Here is a 25117-nt window from a genome sequence, read left to right as displayed (position 1 = left end):
ACGTCCCCTGGGGGTTCCCTAGCTGGCATCTGGAATCCTTATCAGTTCTCCCTTTCCTGCCATACACTCCAGCCCTAGAAGTCTAATCTTCACGCAGAAAGGACTTAAAGTTAACTCCTTCTTCACATCTTGTATCTTTCTTCAGTTTTAATAAAATAACATTTACTGAATATTATATATAAAATTATAAGAAAATTAGAGGCTGCCATTTAACTTTTTGGTCATTTGATTTTCAGTTGCTAACAAACCGATTGATCTGGGAATCTCTCAGTACAACATTATGCAAGGAAATCCACTGTTATTGTTCAGGGGGTTTTAAGCAGTTATTGTACAGTATATAACCTACAGTATAGGGAAATATTACCCTCTTTTCACAGCACGCCTGTTATTGCAGCAAAAGAAGGACTTCATAATCATATTTTCTGTATTTCCTTCTAATTCTTTGAACATGTATTATAATTGTTGCCTGTCTTTGTCTAAACTATGATTGCAAGTGCCACTTGAACCAAAGGACAAAATCATACCAGCATATGAATTTTAGCTTGGGTGGTCGGTCACAATTCTGGCCTTTGTCATACATTTGTTTTCACAAAATAAGCTTTTTTTTTTACTTCAAGGGTTATTCATTTTGTTGCCAATTGTCTGTATTATTATTGTGTTCATTGGTTCAATGGAAATAGAATACAAAATATTGTTTTCTTACAGTAGGTATCCCCTCAAACTTCCCTCAGATTAAGGAGGTGAGTTGTGGGATTGGTTGGTCACACACCTGCTGATTGGAAGGCTGTATTGGTTTGGCTGTGGAGTCGACTTTGAGGAAAACAGCAGTACAGGACAGCCAATCAGAGCAGAATTGTAGTTCTTTTTTGAGTAGAGGAATGCCAGCATTAAATCTGAAAGCTTTTTGAAAGCTGCATTTAGATAAATGTATATCTCTGAAGGGCAATTAGCATGGAAGACAACATGTGTGGAATAGCTTTATCTGATTTAGAAGACAGCACATGAAACGTTAATTTTATGTTTCAAACTTTAGAATGAACTCTGTGAGCCAAGTTAAGCCTTAAGAACCAGAGCTGAGAAAGTTAAACTTTTCTTTAACTTTCTATTTAACAACTGACGATGAAGTGGAAATATTTTAAAACACTTCTGACTAAAATCTTATTATAGTACAATATGTGTCGTGGCAGAGGGATAAGAAGTGATTATTTAACCTAACCAAAGGGATGCCTCGTGAATCAGCTCCTTGGCTCCCCCGTGTGGTTAGCTGCAGTACTGCCCTCATGAGCTGTGGAAATCCTCAACTTTAGATATGGACATAGATACAGTATATGTACTGTAGCAATTTACTTTTACAGTACCTTACATTGAGGAGGTCAGCAGTGCTGATTTACAGGTCTGTAATTCATCCTTACAACAAAATTCAGGGTTTACAAGTATCCTAATGCTGTAACAACTGAGAATGTACAAATGCTATTAAAATATTAAACTCGTACCACAGTGACCAGAAAGTACAGCAGTCTGTTGGTAATCAGTATTATACTGATAGTGAGCGTAGTGAACATTTCTGAACAGAACGTCCTGTTTGTGGGCAGCAATGGTTGTTTGGAAGTCTGGGAAGGTTCTGAAGACACCCATGAACATTATAAAACCAGTAAAACCTGTTTCTTCTGCCTTTGTGTCCTAAGGAAAGCAGTGTGTGTCTCTGGCATTCAGTGTATGAGGTGGTGGCGGGAGACACAACAAAAATGGGAAATGCTGCTTTCTGTGACCAGTGCCAGTGCTCTTGCTGCCACAAACGAGCAGAGAGTGAAATCATTGACCCTTACAGTGCTTATGAATCTATTTATGACTACAGTCCTCGCACTCCTATGGACCTCACTGTCAAACGAGGGGACATACTGGAAATCATCGACGAGACAGAGCATTGGGTTTACGTGAGAAAACTGACTGTAAAGTCGGGTAGATACAGTCAAGTAACAGAAGAAAAGGGCTATGTCCCTAAACAACTTATCAGGCCTATGCACAGTCTTGAAGCTGCACCGTAAGTATCCCATTTTAAACAACTGATTTTTTTAAGTCTAATTTCTATCTTCAATCACATCAATCTGCCTACTGTATCTAGAAGAGGCTAAATTGCAGTGTAGGAATAACATTTAGCAGAAAACAGTTGAAGACAGAAATTGATATGAAACATCCTGCAACAGATGTGTAGTAATCATTTGAGATAAACATTGCATGTATGTATGATAAATATTATACTGTATAGAGGCATGCTTTTCGTCTAAACTCTTATTTAGTGTCAACCATTATGTCAATGATACTTATAAAAATTCAGAGTCAAAGTCCTTGTGTTTTCAGATTATTTCCATAGAAATGTGTGGACTTTTCAAAAAGAAAAAATTAAGAAATATTTATTTTTAATAACTGGTTATTGAAACATAGGACAATTCCAAGGAGCTAATGTAAATTTAATCAAATCTTTATACAAACACAGTATATATTTTTGATGTTTGGTCACCAGGCATGCTACATATACGGCACAGTACTCATGTCTGTACTTTTTCTTTAAAACTATGATGAGAGGTATGTTAGGAATTCAAAGGAGTTCTTCCTGTTTCTCCAAGATCTGCTTCTTAAGGAAGTCAGGTTGTTTTCTTCTGACTTCAGGGCAGGTTTAAAATAATCATATGTGCAGCATAAAATGAAAGAAGAACATGTAGATAATCTAAATCTCACTAATAATAACAAAACAATGGTGTTAGACATCTTGGCATATGAGTTGTTTGAAGTAAAGTATGGAAATAGCACAGATAGACATAAATTACTAAAACAAACAAAGGGTGTCCCAAATAAGACAAATATCTTAGTATCGTTTCATTTAGGCCATTTTCTGGACAAACATATTTCAATGCAAGAAAAATGATACATTTAGGTGCTGGTGTGTCATTTATTTCTTGACCATGGGTGAATTCAAAGTAGGTTAAGTACTTTTAAATGTCCCAAAGATAGCCATGTGGGGTTGACTCTGGTTTTGACATAGATGGGTCAAATAGCCATTTGTACATAAACAGCAGGAAGCACTTTAAGTTTGACCTATCCATGGCAAATTAAAGATGCATATTTTCTGTGCTTTTTTCTGATATTGGCGTTTGATGCAGAACTAAAACAAGCACTAAGCTGATGACTGTTTAAAAAAACAATCACTGTAGGACTTTCTTCTTAGTTAAGTGTGTTTCCACTTTCTACCTCAGTTCTTTGATATTTATATATCTATATTTGAAAGGTTAGGGAACTATTTTCCTACCCTCTCAATCTGGAATGACTAATCATTAATCAACTAAGCCCAAAACATAATAGAGCCCACCATCATATTTCACAGTGGATATGAGTGTTTTATCAACATGTATTTCACATTTTACACACCACAACAGTATAATGCAGAGGAGCACAAAAGCTCAGTTTCCTTTCATGCCATCATAAGATATTCTTCTAATTCTCATTCACATGTACAGTAGATAGTTAATCAGTCAAAAGCCTTGTTCCTTGCAACTTGACCATGATTGTGACATTCATGCAGGCAATACTTGTAACGATGCGTAGGTCAGGACCCTTTGCAGACGGTATAATACAGAAGTAAGTGAACGAACACGAGGAACTGGGCAGGTTGGCAAACAGGGGGCGTGACGACTGTGCTCTGGTGCTCAGGGGGAGTGTGGCCATGGCGAACAAGTCCAGAGGAGTCCAGTTGGTAATCCAGGGCGAAGTCCAAAAGTCCAGTACCGGGTGATCCATCCAAGACAAAAACAAGACAAGGTGCAGGGACGGGAAAAAAAACGGGGTAACGGGGCCAGGCGCTCTGAGCCCCGGACCCAGATGGTCAGGACGCCGTGGTGAAGACTATACCGTCACTCCAGGACCCGCTGGTAGGCAGGCTTCCGGGCGTCCATCTTCCAATGCTGAGCCCAGAATAGTGAGAGCGTCTGGCTTAAATAAGGAGGGGCAGGATAGGAAGCAGGTGCACATAATCAACTAAAATGTGAAAGATCCAGAGTGCCCTTAAGGGGAGGGATTACGATCGTGACTCGTTGTTTTTGGAGCTTTGTATCCTGACGATGCCAGCCCATGTCGGAGATCTACAAATCTTTCCTTCCAAGATTATTAACTTTAAATTTCTTAATAATGGAAACTATAGAGGAAAGTAGTACATTCGGCATTTTATTCTAGCTTCTTTCACAGCCGCCCCCCATCTTGCGGAGGTCAATGACCATTTGCAGTCTTTGGAGAGCTTTTTAACCATGGTGATGCATGCTGATACTGCAGGTCTTATATCCCAGGGAAACAGAAAATGTTCAGAAATCACTATATTGTTCTATACAGGGACACTTATTTATAGGATATATAGAGATAGTTAAAATGTGGTTAAATTTTATTTAAAGAAATACTTAGAGATTTGAATAAATTTAACCCTTGCTTTTTGCAGGAAATAGATTAATGAATCATTTGACAAATTTGACTTTGCTCAGTGCAATGTCATTCTAGAACAAGTAGATTTTATTTTTTTATTTTCAATTAAACAATTATAAGAACATAAGAAAAGGTCATGATCGAGTTTGCTCATCAACCATCTAGCATGACTGATGATCAGTAAAGGATCTCATTGAGCTGTTTCTTAAAATGAACTAAAATATCAGCTTCAACAACATGATTGGGTAGCTTGTTCTGTACTCCCACAAGCCTTTGGGTAAAAACAATCATCATTTTTCAAACATCAAACACATTTGTCCATACAGAATGTTTGCTGGAGAGAAAGTAAAGATAGCATAAATAGAATTTCCTTTAACCTGTCATTGTAGGACATTCCTTTAAGCCTTTGAATATATCAAAATACTCTTCTCTAAACTTCCAGAGAAGTAATATTTTTTAAACATGGTGACCAATATTGTACAGAATCGTCTTAGCATATTGTACAATTTCAATACAACACTATTCAGTTTAAATTCTAGTTTTAAATATATAAACCATAATTTTTGCCATATGCCAGGCTTATGTTTTTCATAAGTCTACACCTCAAAAATAGTTTTACATTTTATGTCCAATGTTTGTATTGTTTAACCTGTATGCAATATTTTGCACCAGCTAATAAGTTGAGTTTTTTGAGAAGTTTTTTTTTTTATAAACAATATAGAGTTTTATAATTTCTTAATTTAATATGCTGCTATAGTATAACATTTATTCAATAAAGTCTTATTACAGCTGCTTCAAAAGGTTTCTCATTTTCTTGATATTAAGAACATATATTTATAAATAAGAGAATTAGATACTTTGTAAGTGCTAAGGTTTTTTGATGTCCAGTATAGTAACATTATTTTTTGGTCATTTTTTGCACTGTAGTACTAGAGACAGGTCATCTCAGATCTGAGAAGATAAAAAAGATAGCCTATTAATTTAGATTAGATATACTTATTTGATCAAATGCAGGAAGCATCTTATTATAAACCCCTACTTTTGTAGGATTTTGTTTTTCAGTGCTAAACAGTCATGTTCAAGTTCAGTCATGTTTGTATTGTTATGGTTTATTTTAATACTGTACATGTACAGTACAGTAGGTTGCTTGCTGACAGCAGTGTCCAATTTCAACTTTATGAGTCATCAGTATAATTTATTTTTGTTTTTATTTCATTCTCATGAAGTATGTCAGCTGATTTGTCTTTTCATCATGAGGCTTTTCATTAGTTTGCCCTGGACAGGGATGGCTGTTTTTAAATTTTAGATGTAATATGATGTGTTTTTCACTGTTCAGAAATGTACCAGATACATTTGACATCAATATATCACACGTTTTTGACTTGGATTAAAAGTTTACATAGACGCCAGTACTAAACGTAATGAGAAAGGACGACTTTATAATATTTCATATTTATTTGTTTGTGGCTCTTATCTGTACCTCATTGTGTTCTATAACGGTTATTGTTAAGTTTATTTTTAAGTATAAGTGACAGAAAAAAAATTCTTGGAACACAAAGATGAACAAGATGATAATGTAATGTGTTGTGAGGGCAACTTTTCCTTTAAACTCAAAGGATTCAAAAGGGCTTTACACATAAGAGGACCCCCATCTCACACACCACTGAAGAGCAGCTCCCTCCTGCTTAATAGTTGATAGCAGCCATTATGCTCCACCAGCCCCTCTACTCAGCAGATCTGAATTAAGGGAGAACTTTAGGTAGACCAGATTGTGCAAGTCCAAAGAGTAATTGAATTTAAACTGTGAGATCTTTCATGACCACAAAGCTGTAGAAAGGCACATATCATGGGAAAAAAATAAATAAAAACACTAAATAAAGAAATATCAATCACTAAGAAATGGAAGGTGTATCCTATGACCCTGATACTGCTTAAATCAGGCTGTCTCTCCAAACTAAGCAGCTGGGCTGAGAGGACACTAGTTAGACATGCTACTATGAGGGCAGTGGTGAGTTTAAAAGAGCTATAGAGGTCAAGGCCTGAGATGAGCAACAATGTTAAAAACGTCTTGGCCAATTCACAAAGTTGTGCAAGGAAACTATTTCTAAATTACAAACATCTAATATTCCAACTGGAACTTTAAAGCATTTATAGACACAAAACGCTTCATGGCCTTAATGTTAGTACTACTGTATGTCTGAAGCAAACCCAACACATGACAACATATCTACTTATGGGATTAACATCTTGAATCCTGTCATATGGGTGGAGCAAAGCATAGGCAAATAATAGGAGATGTAAAACTTGGCTAAAAATTCACAATGACCCAATGCACAAGACCAGAGCTACACTGGAGCAGCTTAAGAGGACAAAAGTGAATGTACTTGACTGACCCAATCAAAGTCCTAACTTAAATCTGATAGAAAATCTGTGTTAAGACAATAAACATGAAACTTGAAACTTGCTAATTGGCAGCAATTCTCAACTTACTTGACAGAAATTGAATCAGTTTTATAAAAATATTTGGTAAAAATTAAAATCTAAAGGAGCAGAGTTGGCAGAGATTGGTCCAGAAATTGATCCAATTGCTGTCAAATGTGATTGTGCCAAGTATTGCCTCAGGGGGCGAATACTAATGAAATAAATATGTTTTAGTTTTTTATTTCTTTTGCAGTGAAATTAAGCATCTTTCACTTAGAAGTGCTCAAATTCAACATTCAAGAGTTGATTAAAAACATTTGAAAAATGTACATAACCTGTACATCTCTTGTAATTCAACATGCATTGTATTCTACACAGTACATCTGAGAATAAAAGTCACAAATTGGCACCAAAAGAGACAAGGGAACATTGATTTAAGCAACATATATATTCATACAACCGACCTAGAGTAGAATTATCTTTTTTGCACAAAAATAATATCAGACCCCAAACCAGAAATTTGATACATCACGACAAACTACAGAAATACTGGACACAATCTTGTTAACACTGTGCACATTTAATTAAAATTAAGGAGAGAATTAAGGAAATCAGAATGATCCAAATGTTAATAACTGTGCAGAGAATATAATGAGCCATTGGCATTGCTGACTTAAGTATGGAATTTCATCAGACAGCTCCAAGGAAGATACTGGGAGAGTGCATGAAAGGGGGAAACATGGTAAAACAACAGGGTAAAACAAGAGTAAGCAGTGAGGCTGATATCTATCTACAGTATGATGCAAAAATGTTGGCTATTTATTTGAAACAAAGGTAAAGGTCCAAAGTCTATATATATATATTGTTTTATTTTGGAAAAGCAGATGACTGCTCCTGCTTTAACACTTTAATTTAACTCCTGCTTTGCACCTGTTGCTTGCAGGGACAGCTCCCCCATGACCCTGCATTGGATAAATTGGTTAGAAAATGGAAATATCATTTAACAGGGTGTGGCATAATGTAGTTAACCACTGGATTCATAACTAGCAAATGGTGGGTTCAAGACCTTACTGCAGACAGTAGTGTTGTGCCCTTGATTGAAGGACTGTATGAAGTACTTTCTCTACTCCACACACCTGTATAAGCGGGGACCAGTGAATTTTAAGGGTGCTAGGCCCCTTTTCACCCCCAACAGGTTACATAATTGGTACATAAGGTACTGCACATAATTGTTCTTTTTATTCCTCTAACATGTTCAGCGTATCACTATGTTCTTCATAAGAGAGCACATACACATCTATGAATTGGCTTCTGTTCTGCTCCCCACTAATAGCTGATGTGTGGTGAGTGTCCTATGTGCACTATGGCTGCTGTCGCATCATCCAGGTTGATGCTCCACATTAGAAGTGATGGAGGGGAGTCCCCATTACCTGTAAAGAGCTTTGAGTGGAGTGAACATCAGGGTTCACTGTAACTAAAAACTAATTTTCATTTATCATTCAATCTTTGTTCATTGCCAAATGTCCTACTGTTTTTGGGAGGAATAACAAATAAGAAAGACAAACACACCAACCTGGACAAAGATATTAGTCATTTTAAGCATACTTAAAGTCAATATTGCGCCCAAAACCTGTTTCCCCACACCCACCTTCATCATTCTGTGGCATACAGTAAATACATAATGTTAAGTGAGAGACATAAGCACTGAAAAGACAAAAATGGAAAACAATTGTACTGCTAAGGTTGTGTTGCCGATCCCATTCCTCAAAATATGAATAGCCAGTTTACAAATGCTTGATATAACATAGCATGTCATTTCACTTCTTTTTTACTTATTACGAAGAGATTTTCACTGTATCGTGCGTATTTAAACAGATGCTATAGTATAATTAACTGCAATTAATTATAGTTAACAAGTGTCCTCATATTGATGTTTCATCTCCCTGTTAGGTACAAACAAGTAATGCTGGGTGATTTTCTAAACCTCAGGAGCTACAGTAACTGAAAGGTTTAACGTAAAATAATAGAAATTTCATTGTTGAGTTATGAATTTCCACCTTATGAACATTTTTCAAAGATTGAATTACATTCATAAATCAAGGGATGGTTGTATATATAAGAAAATTATGGTAGTTTACAGTACAAGCGCCACTCTTGTTAAAGCTAATGTGCTTGTAAAGTGCATCTTTTACAGATACATAAAGTACATAACTCTTTATCAACAGTTTAATTTCAATAGATAATTTTCCTATGGGAAATGTAAAGAGTTTTTATAAGGATCAAACTATGCCTGATTGTAACATTTTAGAGACAAATGAAATAAACCTGCAACTGACAATTAGAAGCATACTGTACTGTATATATGCAATGTGCTAAACATTTCATCTTTTCTTTATCAGATGGTACTTTGAAAACATTACTAAGTGCATGGAAGCTAAGCGATGCCTGTTAAGAGAAGAAAATGGTGAAGGAGCCTTTCTTGTGTGGAGAAATACAAGAAAACAGCACTATTTTCTCACAGGTGAGCAGATCTCCTACAGTATCTATCGTCTGCCTTAGCAGGACATTTCAAGTGTGATAAAACACTATGGAATTCTATGGCTTGGTTGTTCTATGATCATTTGTAATATTTCTGAAGCTTAATGACATAATTAGTGAAAATTGTTGAAGTTCCTTTAGAGCATGACTAAGACATACAGTATTTGTGATGGGTGGGGTGATGACGGCAGAAATATTCGCAATGCCTTTAAGAACAGCTTTGTTTGATATACATACAAACAGAACATTAATGTTTCCTGTGTAGAAAAATGAGGTAGAGACCACTTAGTGCCAATTAAAAAGCAACAGATGCTATTGGTTTCAACTTCTTTGAATGCCTCTCGGTATATACTGTATAGGCAGAAAGAGTAGCATGTACTGTACAGTACACAGTATGCAGAGACAGGTCATTACAATTGGTATGGTGTATCTGGAATAATAAAAATATTAGATGATATCCCCTCTTTCTAGCTGCAGTAGTGTTTTAGTATCTTTAATCAACACAGATACTGGATAATAATTTGTGAGACTGTACAAATGCTGGTTGTTCTATTCTCTCCACTGTTAAGCTGATTCTTTAGCATTTTAATGAGACTGAAGTCAGCTTTGTGGTGTAATAAATTCAGTGGTTTAAAGACTTCAGTAAATGTGTTCTGGTTTAACTTTAGAACTATAAATAATTGTTCAAAAATATGTTGCTTAAAATAGTTTTTTATATTTTCCTCTCATGTTTCCTTGTTCCTTGTAAATGTGAATGAATGCTTAAGCTATGAAGTCATAAGGAAGGATCTGACAGTGGATCATGCAGCAAGATAATGGTCTTAAACATACTGAACAAACAAAAAGAAAAATAACGGAATGGCTAAAGAAGAATGTTTGTATTTTGCATTACCCAAATCAAAACCTAGGCCAAAAACCAATAGAAATGTTATCTAACAACTTGAAACAAGCTGTTTGTGCAAGGAAATACTCAGATGTCCCCGACCTGAAGCAGCTCTGTAAGGAAGAACCTACTGTACAGTAGGGGTTTACAATTGGTTTCTCAGCACCGTAATGTTTAAAATAGCAGGTATATTTGAACAATGCTTAAATCTGGTATTTGGTCAATCTGGTATTACATGCTCTTATGGCATATTATAAATAATATAATATTTATAATAAATATAGTATCTTTAAAATATCTATCTATAGTATCAATATACATAGTTCAGGTGGGTAGCTGCATCAGCATGCGTAGGCTGCAAAGGAACAAGTAATAGGTTTGTTCCATGCTGAAAAGAGAAGAAAGAAAACACAACGTTTTTTCCACAGCCGAAGAAGGCTCCACAGCCGAAAATTTGTGTTTTCTTTCTTCTCTTTTCAGCATGGAACAAACCTATTACTTGTTCTTTGGGTGCAGGCAACACCGGAAGAAGGCTCCAAAGCCGAAACATTGTGGGGTTTTTTTTCTTAATGCTATTGTTGAAGCATTTCCATCCAATTTTATTTAACATTTTACAGTGAGGAATGGGAATTTCGCAAGACATTACAGAATTCTAGAATCCAATGGGGACTGCTATCTGGTTAAAGGGATGAAGTTTAAGAATCTTTCAGAATTAGTAGCAGCATATTCTGAAAACGCAAATGGACTGTGCACTAAACTTCAAAAACCTTGCGTTATGGTAAGTATTAAAAACCTTTGTTTTCAATTCAATTAGTATGTTTTTCTAATTTCTTTCACAAATGTTTCTCTTGAATATTAAGTCGGCAAGAGTTATTCACTCTTGTTAACTGTCAAAACATATTCACCCAGGTTATAAGCCCAAAGAAGGCTCCACAGTTGATACGCTGTGTTTCTTTTCTTCTCTTTTCAGAATGGAATAAACCTTTACTTGTTCCTTGACCTTTTGATAAAGCATTGGCTTCATAGATCCCTTCCCTTGAAGTCATAGGGAAATGGAATGCATTTTTTCCTGTCTTGTGTAAATTTTAAATTCCATGCAGTGACGTTCTTGACTTTGATGCATTCTGATTTAAGCAATTATATACACTTGCTGCTGTAATTCGTGTGTTCGCATCTTGGGATTTACAGTAATTATTTTGTTAAATGCAGACCTGCCCATGATTAATTTTCTCATTTTTACACCTTCACAATAGGTTATTATCAATCAACTGAAATGTTTAGGACCAATCTACCAGCAGGGGTGAAATGAAGATAACGGTCTTTAACAGAAATACGTATACAATGTTAAGCCACTCACTTCATCGTCACTACAAGCCTCAGGCTTATATCTATAACTCAGATAGATTTTGACAAAGTGCCTGGGAAGACAAAGGAAGAGCTAAAAAAATCTTTTATCCAATTAACCGGAACAAAATATCCCAGCCTCAAAATAATTATGACTTACTCTGTATGGCATTATATGGGATCTACCAAGTACATATGGGAGCAGCTTTTCTAGTTAAACCAATGAGGAGCTGAAGGTGTATTTAGGATTTGTAGAAGTACACTTGTTTAAGGAGCACTTAAGCAAGTGTAGCTAAACTGGTAAAGGGGATCATTGTGAGCACATGTGGCATCTATCAATGTGGGATCAATTCCATTAGCTAAATGTGACTTGGATTTCCTAAGTAGTGGTGTAATTGAACCCTTTATTAAATTTTAAATTGTGCACTATTTCGTTTGTTATACATTTGTTTCATTACAAGCAGCATATTATGGAATTAACAAACACTGCAGGATAATACATATAACACTGCACTCCTGTTCAGAAATTGTCAAAAGACTGAGGTTTAGTATTGTGAAATATCAGCTGTAGCTGGTGAAGACTGCTGATGCATCAGTATCGCCTGAGCTCCAGAAGGAGAAAGACTGGCCTACATCTAAAACAAGATATACAGTTGGTGTGGACCTTTCTGTGTCTGGTCAGCTCTTACCAGCATTGTATTCTCCAGTTCTCTAATCAAGCCATTGACGTCACTGAAAAACGTGTCTGGAACTGCACCCACATGAGGAGAATGTGGTTTTTCTGAAAGTTTTATGTGTAGATTTTATGTGTAGAGCCTATACTAGTGGTGCCCAATTATAAGGCAGGATTCTTCTCCAGTGATTCCATGAATGCAGGATACAGATTTTCCATGCTGCCAGATGCTTCATATTAAAAACAGATTATAGAAGAACAGAGAAAAGTTCAAATAATTTTCAGGTAAAGGACACACATGGAATTAACAGAAATAAAAGGAATGTCCTTGATTAAAATATATAAAAAAACTGTATTTCAATCATAATAATTGCTTATACTTACAGTAGCACTTTTCTGGACACTCCACTCCACTCAAAGTGCACCAGAGCACTCACCGCTACCGCTATCAGTGGGTAGGAGAACAGAGTGATGAAGCCAATTCATAGATAGGGATTATTAGGAGGCCATAATTGGTAAAGGCCAAGGGGAAATTTGGCCAGGACACCAGGATTAAACCCCTACTCTTTTCAAGAAATGTCTTGGGATTTTTAATGACCACAGAGAATCAGGACCTCATTTTTATGTCTCATCCGAAGAACAGTGCCCTTTTACAGTATAGTGTCCCCAGCACTATACTGGGGCATAAGGACCCACATAGACTGCAGGGTGAGCACCCCCTGCTGGCCCCACTAACACCTTAGTGCAACATTAGTTTTTCCCAGGAGGTCTCCCATTCAGATACTGACAAGGCTCACACCTGCTTAGCTTCAGTGGGTTGTCAGATGCAAGTTGCAGGGTGATATGGCTGCTTGCATATTTACACGGGAAAACCTCATAATTGCAGGGAAGCACACAGCCCAAAGAACATTATTATTTTCTGAATAATAATTATTTTGCAGGCATTACCTTTGTGCTTTAGCTTTTCAGAACAAAGTAGAGCCTTTCCCTTCATAGTTTAGGGATAGGAAGGCAGAGAAGGATACGATCAATCTATGGCAGTCCCTAGGTTCTAGGACCAATGTTCAGTTGATTCATCCAAAAGAAGCCATTCTTGGTGCAATAGTAGGGAGGGTGGGAGAGATTCAATACTTCTCACATTAACCCAATAAACTTCCTCAGGGCCAACTGAAACCCAAACCAGAAGACACATGCACAAACTAAGGGATAGAGCATTTAACACTGAAGGCACTTCTTGTACACAAGTGACATGGGAATCGGGAACAAGCCGCCCAGCTGTGTTGTTGAAATCAATGCTGTTGAAGTAATATTAGCTTCTTTCAAAAAAAGGTTTTCACATTATTTGCTCTAACTAACATAACAAGATTGTAAAGGCAGAATACCCATTCCTCTTTCATGATATTGTATCCCTCTTAAAACTTGGATCCATCCATTTTCTAATCACTTTATCCCATTCGGGGTCATGCCTATCCCAGCAAAGGAACGGGCGCAAGGCAGGGTACACCTTGGATGTGATGCCAGTCCATCACAGGGCACACACGGACACAAACACGTACACACTCATACCATGGCCAGTTTTCCCAGAAGCCAATTAACGTACAAGTATGTCTTCAGACTGTGGGAGGAACCAAAGCAGCCAGGGGAAATTTGTGCTAACAATGGGGAGAGCTCCATGCAAACTCCATGCAGATAGCACCCCGGAAACTGAACCCAAGCCCCAGCACTGTGAGGCAGCAATGCCACCCCAGTAACCTTTGCATTTTTAATTATTTCATTAGAGGTATTTGTTTTAGTATTTGAATCTGGAAAAATGTTTTTTTTTATCACAAAATGGTATGACAGTGTTGCCTATTCTGGCAGTTTTACTGCATCATTTAAAAATGAATAAAGTTGTTAAATCATAAATCAGTCCATTGGGTGCGCACACTAAGTGTAATCTCTGTGCTGCTGCTTTCATCATCCCCTCAAAGGGCAATCTGCTCTCTAATTAGACAGCACCTCACATCTATGAGTCTCTTCAAAGCAGATTTTCACAAATGTTCTGCTAATCGTTACATTTGATTGTTACACGTTGAATGCTAAATGTGTCCAGACCTCTTCAAAGCAGTGAGGCTTGCGATTTGAGCCTTAGGTGCACCGTGTTTTCGCAGTTAAAGAAAAATAAAAAAAGAAAAGAAAATTTATGGGGTAGACAGTACAGTACCCGTGTCTCATCTTAAATTATTTTTTCCTTTTATTTTACCATTTGCATTTACTTGGTCTAACGGTCTGGGGCTCTCAATAATGCCACACCCGAAGAAGGCTCCAGAGCTGAAACGTTGTGTTTCTTTTCTTCTCTTTTCAGCGTGGAATAAACCTTAACTTGTTCCTTTGCAGCCTACACATGCTGACACAGCTACTGTACCAACTTGTTATATATTTTATATACAGTATATATATTTAATATATATTTTTATTACACTTTTCCATTGATATATCAAACTCCATTTCTGTGATTTTCTTACTTAAAGCTTTACAAGAGCTTTACATATAAATATTTATGTTTTCATACAATTTATACAGTACAGTATGTACTGTACATACAGTTTATGTGTTAACTCGTGTATCACCCTAAATAAAAGCTTTTGCAGTTCAATAAAATGATGAAGAAAAGAAATACATTTATCTCCAGTTCAGTCTAGCTACAGTACAAGTTTGAAACTGTAATTGCCCACCTTCTGCTAATCCAATATGTTTTAATGTTTTTCTTTTTTGTTTTTTAATGAAATTGTCTAGCTAGACACACCATCCATCCCCACATTGTCCTACGCATCAGAGTGGGAGGTGGAGAGAAGCTCGTTAAAGAAGGTGAAGCTGCTGGGGAAGGGGGAATTCGGAGAAGTCTGGGAAGGTCTCTGGAACAACATGATTCCTGTGGCCATCAAAGAGCTCACGGGTAAGACCTTGTGGCCGATTCAGAGAGATTTCTGTCCATCAGTAATCACTCTGTTGGGCAGATATGATACCTTAACAGTATGTATAAACAACAAAGGCAGTCAGGAGCAGACATTGGGATCACAGTTAATGCAGATAAGATCAGTAGTATGTTGCTACAAAATCTACAGACGTTTGCCCTGTGGTTTCAAGGTTTCCTGAAATTCCAGGAACTGGAGAAGGATGGCCTCCCCCCTCCTTTTTACAGTATATGCAAGCACTGTGGCTGACAGGATGCAATGCAATGTGCACAATCTAAAAAATCTGCTTTAAATAACTTTGACCTAGATCAATGAATACTGTAAGTCTTTGATCTGATAATTTTGTGTCTATAATCTACACACATTTGAAAAAAAACAGGCAATGTTGTTTAACTATGGCATTTATGGTGTATGTAATAAAATATGTTTTTGCTTGCTTAAAAAATATGGCAAAGTAACGACCACTGAATGCATATACATAACTATACAATGTGAGCTGCAACTTTTCTTATATTCCTTCTTTAAATATGTAAGGCCTGTGAGACAATTCCATCTATTAATAAGAAACACCTCATTGAAAATGGGGCACACCCGGGCTACATGAATAATTAGCACTCAGACAGAATGAGATTCCACATGAGCAAGAAGGCTGTGTGTGGAACTGGCTACTCCCCTTGACTAATTAATAATTTTTCTAAGAACCATCACGATGAAAAGTGTTTCTAGAGTGTGTCTGGGCTTCAGTATGAGAGGAAAGAAAGAGAAAGTCTCAGAGGATGGTCTTGCTTCATAATGGGTGGAACTGACTTACAGGTTTATAGGATTGTGAGAAGCTTGAGAAAATGCAGTTTCAGCTCTACAAATTCTGGTGAGGTGGGCTATGTAGTAGCCCACTACACTGAAATGAACAGAACATTTTCTATTCAAGATTTGAGAGTCAAAGGATCTCCACTTCACCCCCCTCCCCCCAGCCTAGCCACAGTCAGTCTGCGACACCTTTTACACCTCATTCTCTTCCTTTCACCCCCGCCAATTCTCCCTCCCCCCAGAGCCTCCCATCACCATTACTGAGCATCAAGTTAGCTGCATTTTTAAGAAATAGAAGATTAGGAAGGCTTCATGTTTCACCAGCAGAACTCAGCCACTGTGCGGAACAGCTATCTTCCATCTTTGCTGATCTTTTCAATCAGTCCCTGGCCCAGTGCGCGGTGCGTGCTTGTTTCAAAACCTCCATTATCATTCCGGTTCCCAAAAAATAGGAGATCTCCTGCCTGAATGACTACAGACCAGTTGCCTTATCCTCTGTCGTCATGAAGTGCTTTGAGAGACTCATTCTGCATCACCTCAAAATCATGACTAATTCCTTACAGGACTCACTGCAGTTTGCATACAGGTCTGTTGACGATGCCATCAATTTGGCTCTGCATTACATCCTGCAGCACCTGGACAGCTCTTACTCTTATGCCCGTATTTTGTTTGTAGACACTGGCTCTGCTTTCAACACTATCATCCCTGATCTACTTCTGGATAAAGTGAGGCAGCTCAATGTTCCCCCATCCTGTCTGCCACTGGATCCATGACTTTTTAACCAATAGAAAACAGTACGTCAGGGTCAACGACCACATTTCGGACCCTGTCCTTCTCAATACTAGCACTCCACAGGGCTGTGTGCTTTCTCCCATGCTCTACTCACTTCACACCAATGACTGGACATCTAACAGCGAATCTGTCAAACTTCTCAAGTTTGCGGATGACACCACCCTGGTTGGTCTTATCACAAACAGTGATGAATCCACATATCGGGAGGAAGTAAACCGCCTGGTGTCATGGTGTGGAGTGAACAACTTGGAGCTGAATACGCAAAAAACTGTGGAGATGGTCATTGATTTCAGAAAGAAGCCCACCCCTCTCCTTCCTTTGTAAATACATGGTTTCACGGTAAGCAGAGCACAGTCTTACAAATTTTTAGGAACTGTCATCCAACAGGACCTTAAATGGGTCAGGACCATCACCACAATAACCAAGAAGGCCCAACAGTGCATGCATTTTTTGAGACAGCTTAAGAAATTTGGGCTGTCACAAGCACTGCTGGTCCAATTCTACACAGCCATAATAGAATCAGTCATTGCATCCTCTATTTCTGTTTGGTTTGGCTTTGAATCATCGTACTCAAAGCGGAAATTACAGCGCATTGTGCGATGTGCAGAGAAAATCTTCGGCTGCCAGCTCCCCCCCCCCTCACAGATCTATACTCGTCTAAGATAAGAAGGAGGGCGGGGAAAATCATGGCTGACCCCTCACACCCCGGGCACTCTCTCTTCCAGCATTTTGCCTCTCAGCAGAAACCAAGAGTGAGAGCCCTAAAAACCAGGACTAACTGACACCTGCACAGCTTCTTCCCTCAGGCCATAACTCTTACAAACAAGGACATTTCTCTCATCCGTCCTCTGTGATCAGTTGTACGTTTTCATTTAACGCCACATGCTACCGATACTTTCTGTAAATATACACAGTATTCACTGTACATTTTATTACTCAACTGTACATACTTTTAAATTGTACATATCACCAAACCTTGTTTGTATATTTCTTTTTTGTTACTTATATGTTATTGGAATTTATGTCGACACCTGCACCAAGAGAAATTCCTTGTATATCTTGTTCGTGGCTAATAAAGTTTCCGATTCTGATTCTGAATGGGCTACAAGGGAATATGGTTGATATAGTGCTTTAGCACCTGGAAGACTAAGCATATCTCCCAAAAGATGTGAGTAGAGGGAGTCTAGATAGCACAGCTAGAGTTCTGAGCACTCGCTGGTTGCTGTTATACACCTTCTAATTAATCCAGGGGAGTGGCCTGCTCCACACAGTGCCCATTGTGTCTATTCCTCTCTCATGTGGAATCTCCCTCTGGGTGCCAACTATTCAATTAGAACAGGTAGATTTTCATTCCGTGCTGAAATGTTAAAAAAAGAAACCCTGTTTTTGTTGTGAAGCCTTCTTCAGGTGTGAGGGAGAGTAGGAAAGTAACATAAAGGCATAGGAAAGCAAAAGACAGAGCAGGTAAGAAGGGGAGGGGAGTAGGGGGAAACGGGCATAATGCAGATGAGAATTAGTGCACAACCTAATGGAAAACTGGAGGAGACATGTGGAAAACTGAAATATCTGAAAATGAATGGAGAGGGTTTAGAAGGAGAGATGTGATCCAAATTTAAGGATAATTTTGGTTTTGGATGTCTTTCTGCAATCGGAGTTCTGAAACTACTGTGTGAGGACGCGGTCAGAAAGATTGTGGCTGTTTTAGGTGAAATGGGGAACTATCGTTTTGGATCTTCTGTCCTTCTGTTTGGATTCCCTGAAATGGTTTGCCACTCTTCTTCCTGTCTCACCAATATTAAATGCCTGGGCCATTTCTACATGAAATGCAGCAAATGAGGCTGTTGGAATTACATGTTATCTGGGTGGCACAAAATTGTCCAGAGGGGCACTGAATGTGTGTGGTATTGGACATACACTGTACTTATATTTGCCGGTGATGCAGCAGATTCTGCTGCAGGGGAATGTGCCCAGTGTGGATAGCTGCTGTGGGAAGTTAAGAGAACTGTGAACAAGAAGTTTGTGCAGATAAGGTGGTCAGAAAAGTGGGTTCCAATGGAAAGTTTATCTCTTGGAAGATCAAGACGATTCCCAGACGATTCATTCACAAACCATCCATCATAAACCATATGCAGAAGATTTCCTACTAAATTCATCTCTTGTCTTACAGTGGTGAAGTCAGATATCCTGAATGAGGTGATGATCATGAAGAATCTGAATCACGAAAGGCTCCTGAAACTCTGTGCTGTGTGCACCAAAGATGAACCGTTCTGTATTGTCACAGAACTCATGAAGAACGGGAGCTTATCAAAATACTTACAGTGTAAAGTTCTTAATTGTTGCTTTGTCTTTATTTCACTCCAGTTGTTTTAGTTTAGTTATTTTAGTCTAAATATTGTATTAATAGTACAAATGTCTCAGGACACCTCAATATTTATCCATCTACTATGAAGTGGTGGTTAGATCTTCAAAACTGCTTGGTCTTTGATTTGCTTCTAGACTGGACCAAACTCTGTGTGAATGTTGCATGTTCTTCCTGTGTTAATGTGGACTTTAATCTGTAACCAGTTTCTCCCCGCCTGCTAAAGTCTTCGGTCTTGGCTGGGTTAATGGTGCTTGTATTCAAATACTCTGTGTTGCTTTTTTACATAAAAAAATACAAAGATTACAAACAAGAGGAAATAATTTGGCCCTTTGAGGATTTTATTTTATCCAAGGATCTAATTCAGTTGTTGTTTTTTTCAAAGAAACAGGGTACTATACTTCATCAGAATAGCTAAGTATCTTGTTCCATTGTTCCACAAAATGTTGGTTAAGACATGTCTTCTGTTCTAGGTTTTAAAAGGACTTCTATGGTTTCCACTTGTGGCTCTAGTTTATGTTTCATTCTTCATTCAGAAGAAGTCCACTAAGTTGACTCTGTCAAAGATTTTGAAAATTTTGAATGGTTGTATCAGATTCCTGTATAGTCCTCTCAGTTCAGGTCTAAAAAACGTTCAGTTCTTCTTGCCTGTCAGTGTAGGACATTCCCTTAAGCCCTAGAATGTATTTAGTTAGCTCTTCTTTCTTTCACATTAAGTGTGTGTTCAGAAATTTAATTTCACAAAAACTGCTTGATTCATAACCAAATTATATACAAATACCACAAATATGCATGTACTGTGAATGAACAAGTAATAGGTTTATTACATGCTGAAAAGAGAAGATAGAAAACATTCTTCTTGAGAAGGCTCCGTAGCTGGAATGATGAAGAAAAGAAATACAGCATGGAATAAAACTATTACTTGTTCCTTTGCAGCCTATGCATGCTGACACAGCTACCCCCCTGATGTACTGTAAATGCACAATATAGAGGGACAAAAACCATTGCCCACATTAATGTCTGTATTCCTTGCAACTTAGAGGTTAATCTTGCAAAGGCTAAAAAGTCTTAACCTTAAGTAGGGGCACTGTTCTATAGGAGATACCATTCTTTAGTATTTCCATTAAATCAATGTTCTGTTTGGAAATGAACTCTAACATTCTGGCTAAAATGTCTTGTCCTGCACAATCTGGCATACCTAAAGTTCCCAGCAATCCGTTACTTCTAAATCTAATCTACTTTGCTGAAATGTTACAGTACATATTGCTACATAATGCCTGCCAATCACCACCTAGGTGGGTTTTGCCTTCTGTGAAGGATAAAGTGGGTCTCCATATACAGTAAAACAGCCCACATGTAGAATTGAACCCACAGCCCAAGCACCACTGTGCTGCCCACCCTACACAAATATACTCCTTAATAGACAGTATATGTATACAAAATAACATACTTCAAATTTTTACTATTTAAACATATCTAAATTAAAAATCCTAATGCCTTTTTTCCCCTCTGTTGTTTAGGCCACAGAGAACAGAGAGACATTGAGTACTCTCTCATGATAGACTTTGCTGTACAGGTTTGTATATATTTCAGAAGAAGTAAAATATCTTTATGACTCATATCCTACAACAGCATAAAGAACTTAAACCAAGAAATGAAAGTCTTACAGTAGCAGTAACAAACCTGACCCTGAGCTAAAAAGAGGCAAATCATTTAAAACTCAAGTTTTGAAATTGACATGTAAGTAATTCTTCAGGTTGCACATTGTTTAGGTCCATGTGAAGAAATAAACACAAAAAATAAAAAAACTAGAAATAAATCACAGAAATTTCATAGTGAAAAAGCTACAGCACATCAAATTTTAACATTGTTATTTTAAACAAGTCTTCATACATGCTGATTTATGTAAATGATTATATAAAGGTTCATGCAAATATTTACTGATGTTAATGACATTATTTCCTGAATATTTACAAAATCTGGATATGAACAGAGAAGCACTGACACCTAAGCTAAAAGCTGATATATTTGATTTTTTTTCCTAGTATATCCCACACCATAACACTACTGTAGCTGAGCAGGCTGAAAAAAAGAACAGCATGCTTTAATAATGTGTTCTACTGAAAATAGAATGTAAGGAAATGAAACTACAATGTAAAAACAGAATCTCATGATATAGAGACTGTTGGGTGTTATAAAGAAAATGCTAATGGACATTCTCAGAAGCCTGTGGTGTAAGACTGATTATATACAGTAAATGAGAATGGGTTCACTTAACACTTCATCCACATCTCCATCCACATCCCAGAAATTAACAGTTTTATCATTCTGTAATGATTTTTAGTTTTGGCAATATTAGCAATTGCTCAATTTTATTTTCTCTTCATTTTAATTCTTTCCCTTCCAGATTACCGAAGGCATGGCTTACCTGCAATCACAAAAGATTATCCACAGAGACCTGAGAGCAGATAACATTCTACTCAGTGAAATGAAATCTTGCAAGATTGCTGATTTTGGACTAGCCCAATTTACTTTCGCCGAGGAAAAAAGGAAGGAGATGGGTATTGAATCTGTTCTTTTTGTCTATACGCACAAAACAGTGACAGTTGCTTTGGGCATTGATAGTACATTAACTGTTTTTTTTGTGTAGCATTTCAATAACTAGTATGGAACTACTGTATGGAAGTGCATTGCTGCCATTAAGGAAAAAGAAGTTTCATGTGTTATAGAATTTAGTCACTTAGTGTTAAAGGAAAGTTCCATTAAAAAAATGCCCATTAGCTGCGAAATTATTCATGCTTTTAATTATTTTAGTTTAGAAGGGAAGAATGGAGATGTTTTGACCACTTTGGGGTTTTTTTATTAACTGAGGTAAAAACAAGAATAAAAGGTAACTTTGAAATGTAGCTTTGAAATATGAATGTTAAGTATATGTGCAATTATGTGTGTACTGTAAGTAAAAACCTAATCTCATCTTTAAAAATACACAAAATAATTCAGATATTATTTTTAAAATAAACTTAACATCTCTTTACATGAAGATTGTGTTGAAAACTTTTGTTGCGTGTTGAAAAATGAAGCTAAGACTCTTTCCCGCCCCAGATCTGAAAATTCCTGTGAAATGGATGGCTCCTGAGATTTTCTTAGAAAGAGAATATACATTTAAATCTGATGTCTGGTCCTTTGGGATTCTCTTAACGGAAATTGTAACTTACGGCGAGGAGCCATATCCAGGTATTGTGCACATTTTGGGCCGCTGCTCAACCCTTTTTATTCTTGATTTAATTTATTTAGGTATTTTTATCAATTGTTTAACTCAATTTAACAACAGAGTGACAGTTTGTTCCATCCTAATTGAGCACCCTGACCTGAGCACTGTGTTCTGTTCTATTTAATTCAAATTCGGAAAAGTCCCTATGTGAAAACTGCATTTTCTACCTTTTCTAACTATAAATATAATTATAAGACAATAACATAATCAGGATTTTTCCTTTCTTAAGCTCATTTTTAGACTTTTTAAGAATGAACAACATTGTTGAAATGTCCTCTGTAGATGTAAAAGTGATTGTTACACTTCCCATAACAGTGTTACCATTAAATGCCTGCCTGCACAGCAAAAACTGAATTTATCCCCTACAACATAAAATATTTATTAAACAACACAAGTCGATGAATAAATGTTTCTCGATTATTTAAAAATTATTTTTGGATCATTTTTTATTAAAAATGCTTTACAGCAACTGAATACCACACTAAAATTGTTACCTACAGGAATGATTTGTTTCATTAAAAGGGAAAAACCCAGAATCATGAAAACTCAATATGTTGGGCAATCAAGTCATAAGACCTTGTGTCTGTCACGATTCCTAACGATTGGATTCCTTTTTTCAAAAAAATTCCTATAGCAAATGTTTCTGTCTTCTAGAATATTTTATTATTTCAATAATTAAATAACAATTAAATTTTGATTATGGTGACACTGTGGCGCAGTGGTTAGCATTTCAGCCTTGCAGTGCTGTGGCTCTGGGTTCAGTTCCAGACCTGGGGTGCTATCTATGTGGAGTTTGTACTGTATGTTCTCACTGTGTTTGTGTGTGTTTCTTCTGGGTGCTCTGGTTTCCTCCTACAGTCCAGAAGTACACTGGTAGGCTAATGGGATTCTAGGAAAATTGGCCCTGGTGTGAGTGTGTCTGTGTCTTTGTTTGTGTCTGTGTGTGTCCTGGTGTCCTGTCCAGGGTGTGCCCCACCTTGCGCCTGCTGCTCTCCCACAACCCTGAACTGGGTGAAGAACTTAGAAAATGGATGGATGGATAAATTCTGACTAAACCATAAAACCACAATTTAACAATTCCTTAAACTTCTATCACACTCTATATCACAGTCATAAACAGTATGTTAAGTATGAGCCTAATAGATTCCCATGAGTGGAAGAAAACAAAAGTTAATTGGAGCTGTATTTTATATCTTTCTGAATTACATCCTTGAACAGAAAGAAACATATGTGTCCCAAGTAATTATATTTCTATTTACTTTTTTTTCACTGAACAGGGATGGACAACAAATCGTGTATCAGATATATACTGCAAGGCAATCTGATGCCAATACCAGAAGGCTGCCATCAAGCTCTGTATGAGATCATGAGGCTGTGCTGGAGAACTGATTTCTCCGAAAGACCAGGGTTTCTGGAACTGCAGGCAATGCTGACATCGCTCATTGAGTCACAAATAGAGGAGACCTTCCCAGCAATAAAATAATGAACTCCAGCAATTGACTGCTCCACATCCAATACTCTACCTCTGGAAACCGCACCACAGAATACTGAGATCAACACTTTATTTTGGTACAAAACGTGATATAAATTCAGTATTTTTTTGTTATTGTCTATATTGCTCCTATGCAGAAGTCCGTGTTAGTTCCCATTATAAAAATATTTATTATAATGAAGGAACTTCAGATGCAAAGGTACAAAGTTTATAAACACATCTTGTGACATGATCTTATAGCAAAGTGTCAGGAAAAGGCTGAAGATCCATTAAGAAATCCACGTTAAGAAAAGAGAATTGTGACCGCAGAATCCCTTCATCAAAACTGAATATGAAAAAATAAAAAAGCATAATAGCATAATGATTTTAAGCATATCAAGCTTCCATTGGCTTCAATAATATTTAACTGTATCAACATCAAATGTGAAGGATGAATCATATATTTGGGAAAAAAAGTAAACTCTTTGTGGTCAAAACTACCTTAAATAACCAGTATCAGAAACATTGATTATCAAGTGGAAGCTTGAAGAAGCTAACTGCTTAAATTAAACTTTTGGCAACATTTACATTGGGAATAATGTCTAATTTAGTCATGAAAATAAATATTACTTATTTCCTCTGAAAGCTGGCATTTAGTAGTAAAGTAATGCATACTGTAAATTTTCTACCTTACAGACTCACCAATATCATGCTACTGTAGGGGTTTTGTGCATTTACTGGAACAATTATTAATTGTAGCAGTAAATCACAAAATGATTCTTCGATGGCTATTAAAAAATCAACCTTGCAGAACAACTCAGCAACGCACACACATGGATTCTAATACACGAGAATACATGCATGCATAGGCACATAACAGATCTTATAGTGAGGGTTAGCAGAATACAAAAGGTATATTCAATCTTGAAGAGTTACCAAGAGACACATACATTCAGTATACCATTCATTTATACCATTTCGTTAATGAGCTTTGATTACAACTTCTACACTAGATACTCAAAAGCAGGTACATCACTCATAAGAATTAAATTGACATCAACTGGGATTGAGGTAACAATTGAATTCTCGAGCTGCAATGTAGAATGTTGAATACTCATCCAATTTATGTGGATTCAAATC

General features: G+C 37.1%; 1 protein-coding gene across 1 annotated transcript; it reads left to right on the top strand.

The window, feature by feature from the left end:
- The first annotated feature begins 1708 nt into the window (after positions 1-1708).
- Positions 1709-24622, top strand: LOC148840000 (tyrosine-protein kinase Src42A). The gene is made up of 9 exons (XM_088938361.1): positions 1709-2041; positions 9285-9406; positions 10924-11084; positions 15099-15258; positions 19044-19196; positions 20756-20811; positions 21643-21796; positions 22338-22469; positions 23784-24622. The coding sequence occupies exons 1-9, from the start codon at positions 1746-1748 to the stop codon at positions 23987-23989; spliced, it is 1440 nt and encodes a 479-aa protein (XP_088794487.1). The 5' UTR covers positions 1709-1745; the 3' UTR covers positions 23990-24622.
- Positions 24623-25117: the final 495 nt, after the last annotated feature.

Source organism: Atractosteus spatula, chromosome 2 (genome assembly GCF_055471065.1).
Source record: "Atractosteus spatula isolate fAtrSpa1 chromosome 2, fAtrSpa1.hap1, whole genome shotgun sequence".
NCBI lineage: Eukaryota > Metazoa > Chordata > Actinopteri > Semionotiformes > Lepisosteidae > Atractosteus > Atractosteus spatula.
Note: the sequence above shows the minus strand (reverse complement) of the source record. Positions and strands in the feature narration are given on the sequence as shown.

Bases quoted from the DNA above. Each gene is read 5' to 3' on its own strand.
- LOC148840000 (XM_088938361.1), top strand. From the start codon at position 1,746: ATGGGAAATGCTGCTTTCTGTGACCAGTGCCAGTGCTCTTGCTGCCAC. The intron at 2,042-9,284 runs GTAAGTATCCCA...TTTCTTTATCAG, and splicing joins CACAGTCTTGAAGCTGCACC to ATGGTACTTTGAAAACATTA. The intron at 22,470-23,783 runs GTATTGTGCACA...TTCACTGAACAG, and splicing joins CGGCGAGGAGCCATATCCAG to GGATGGACAACAAATCGTGT.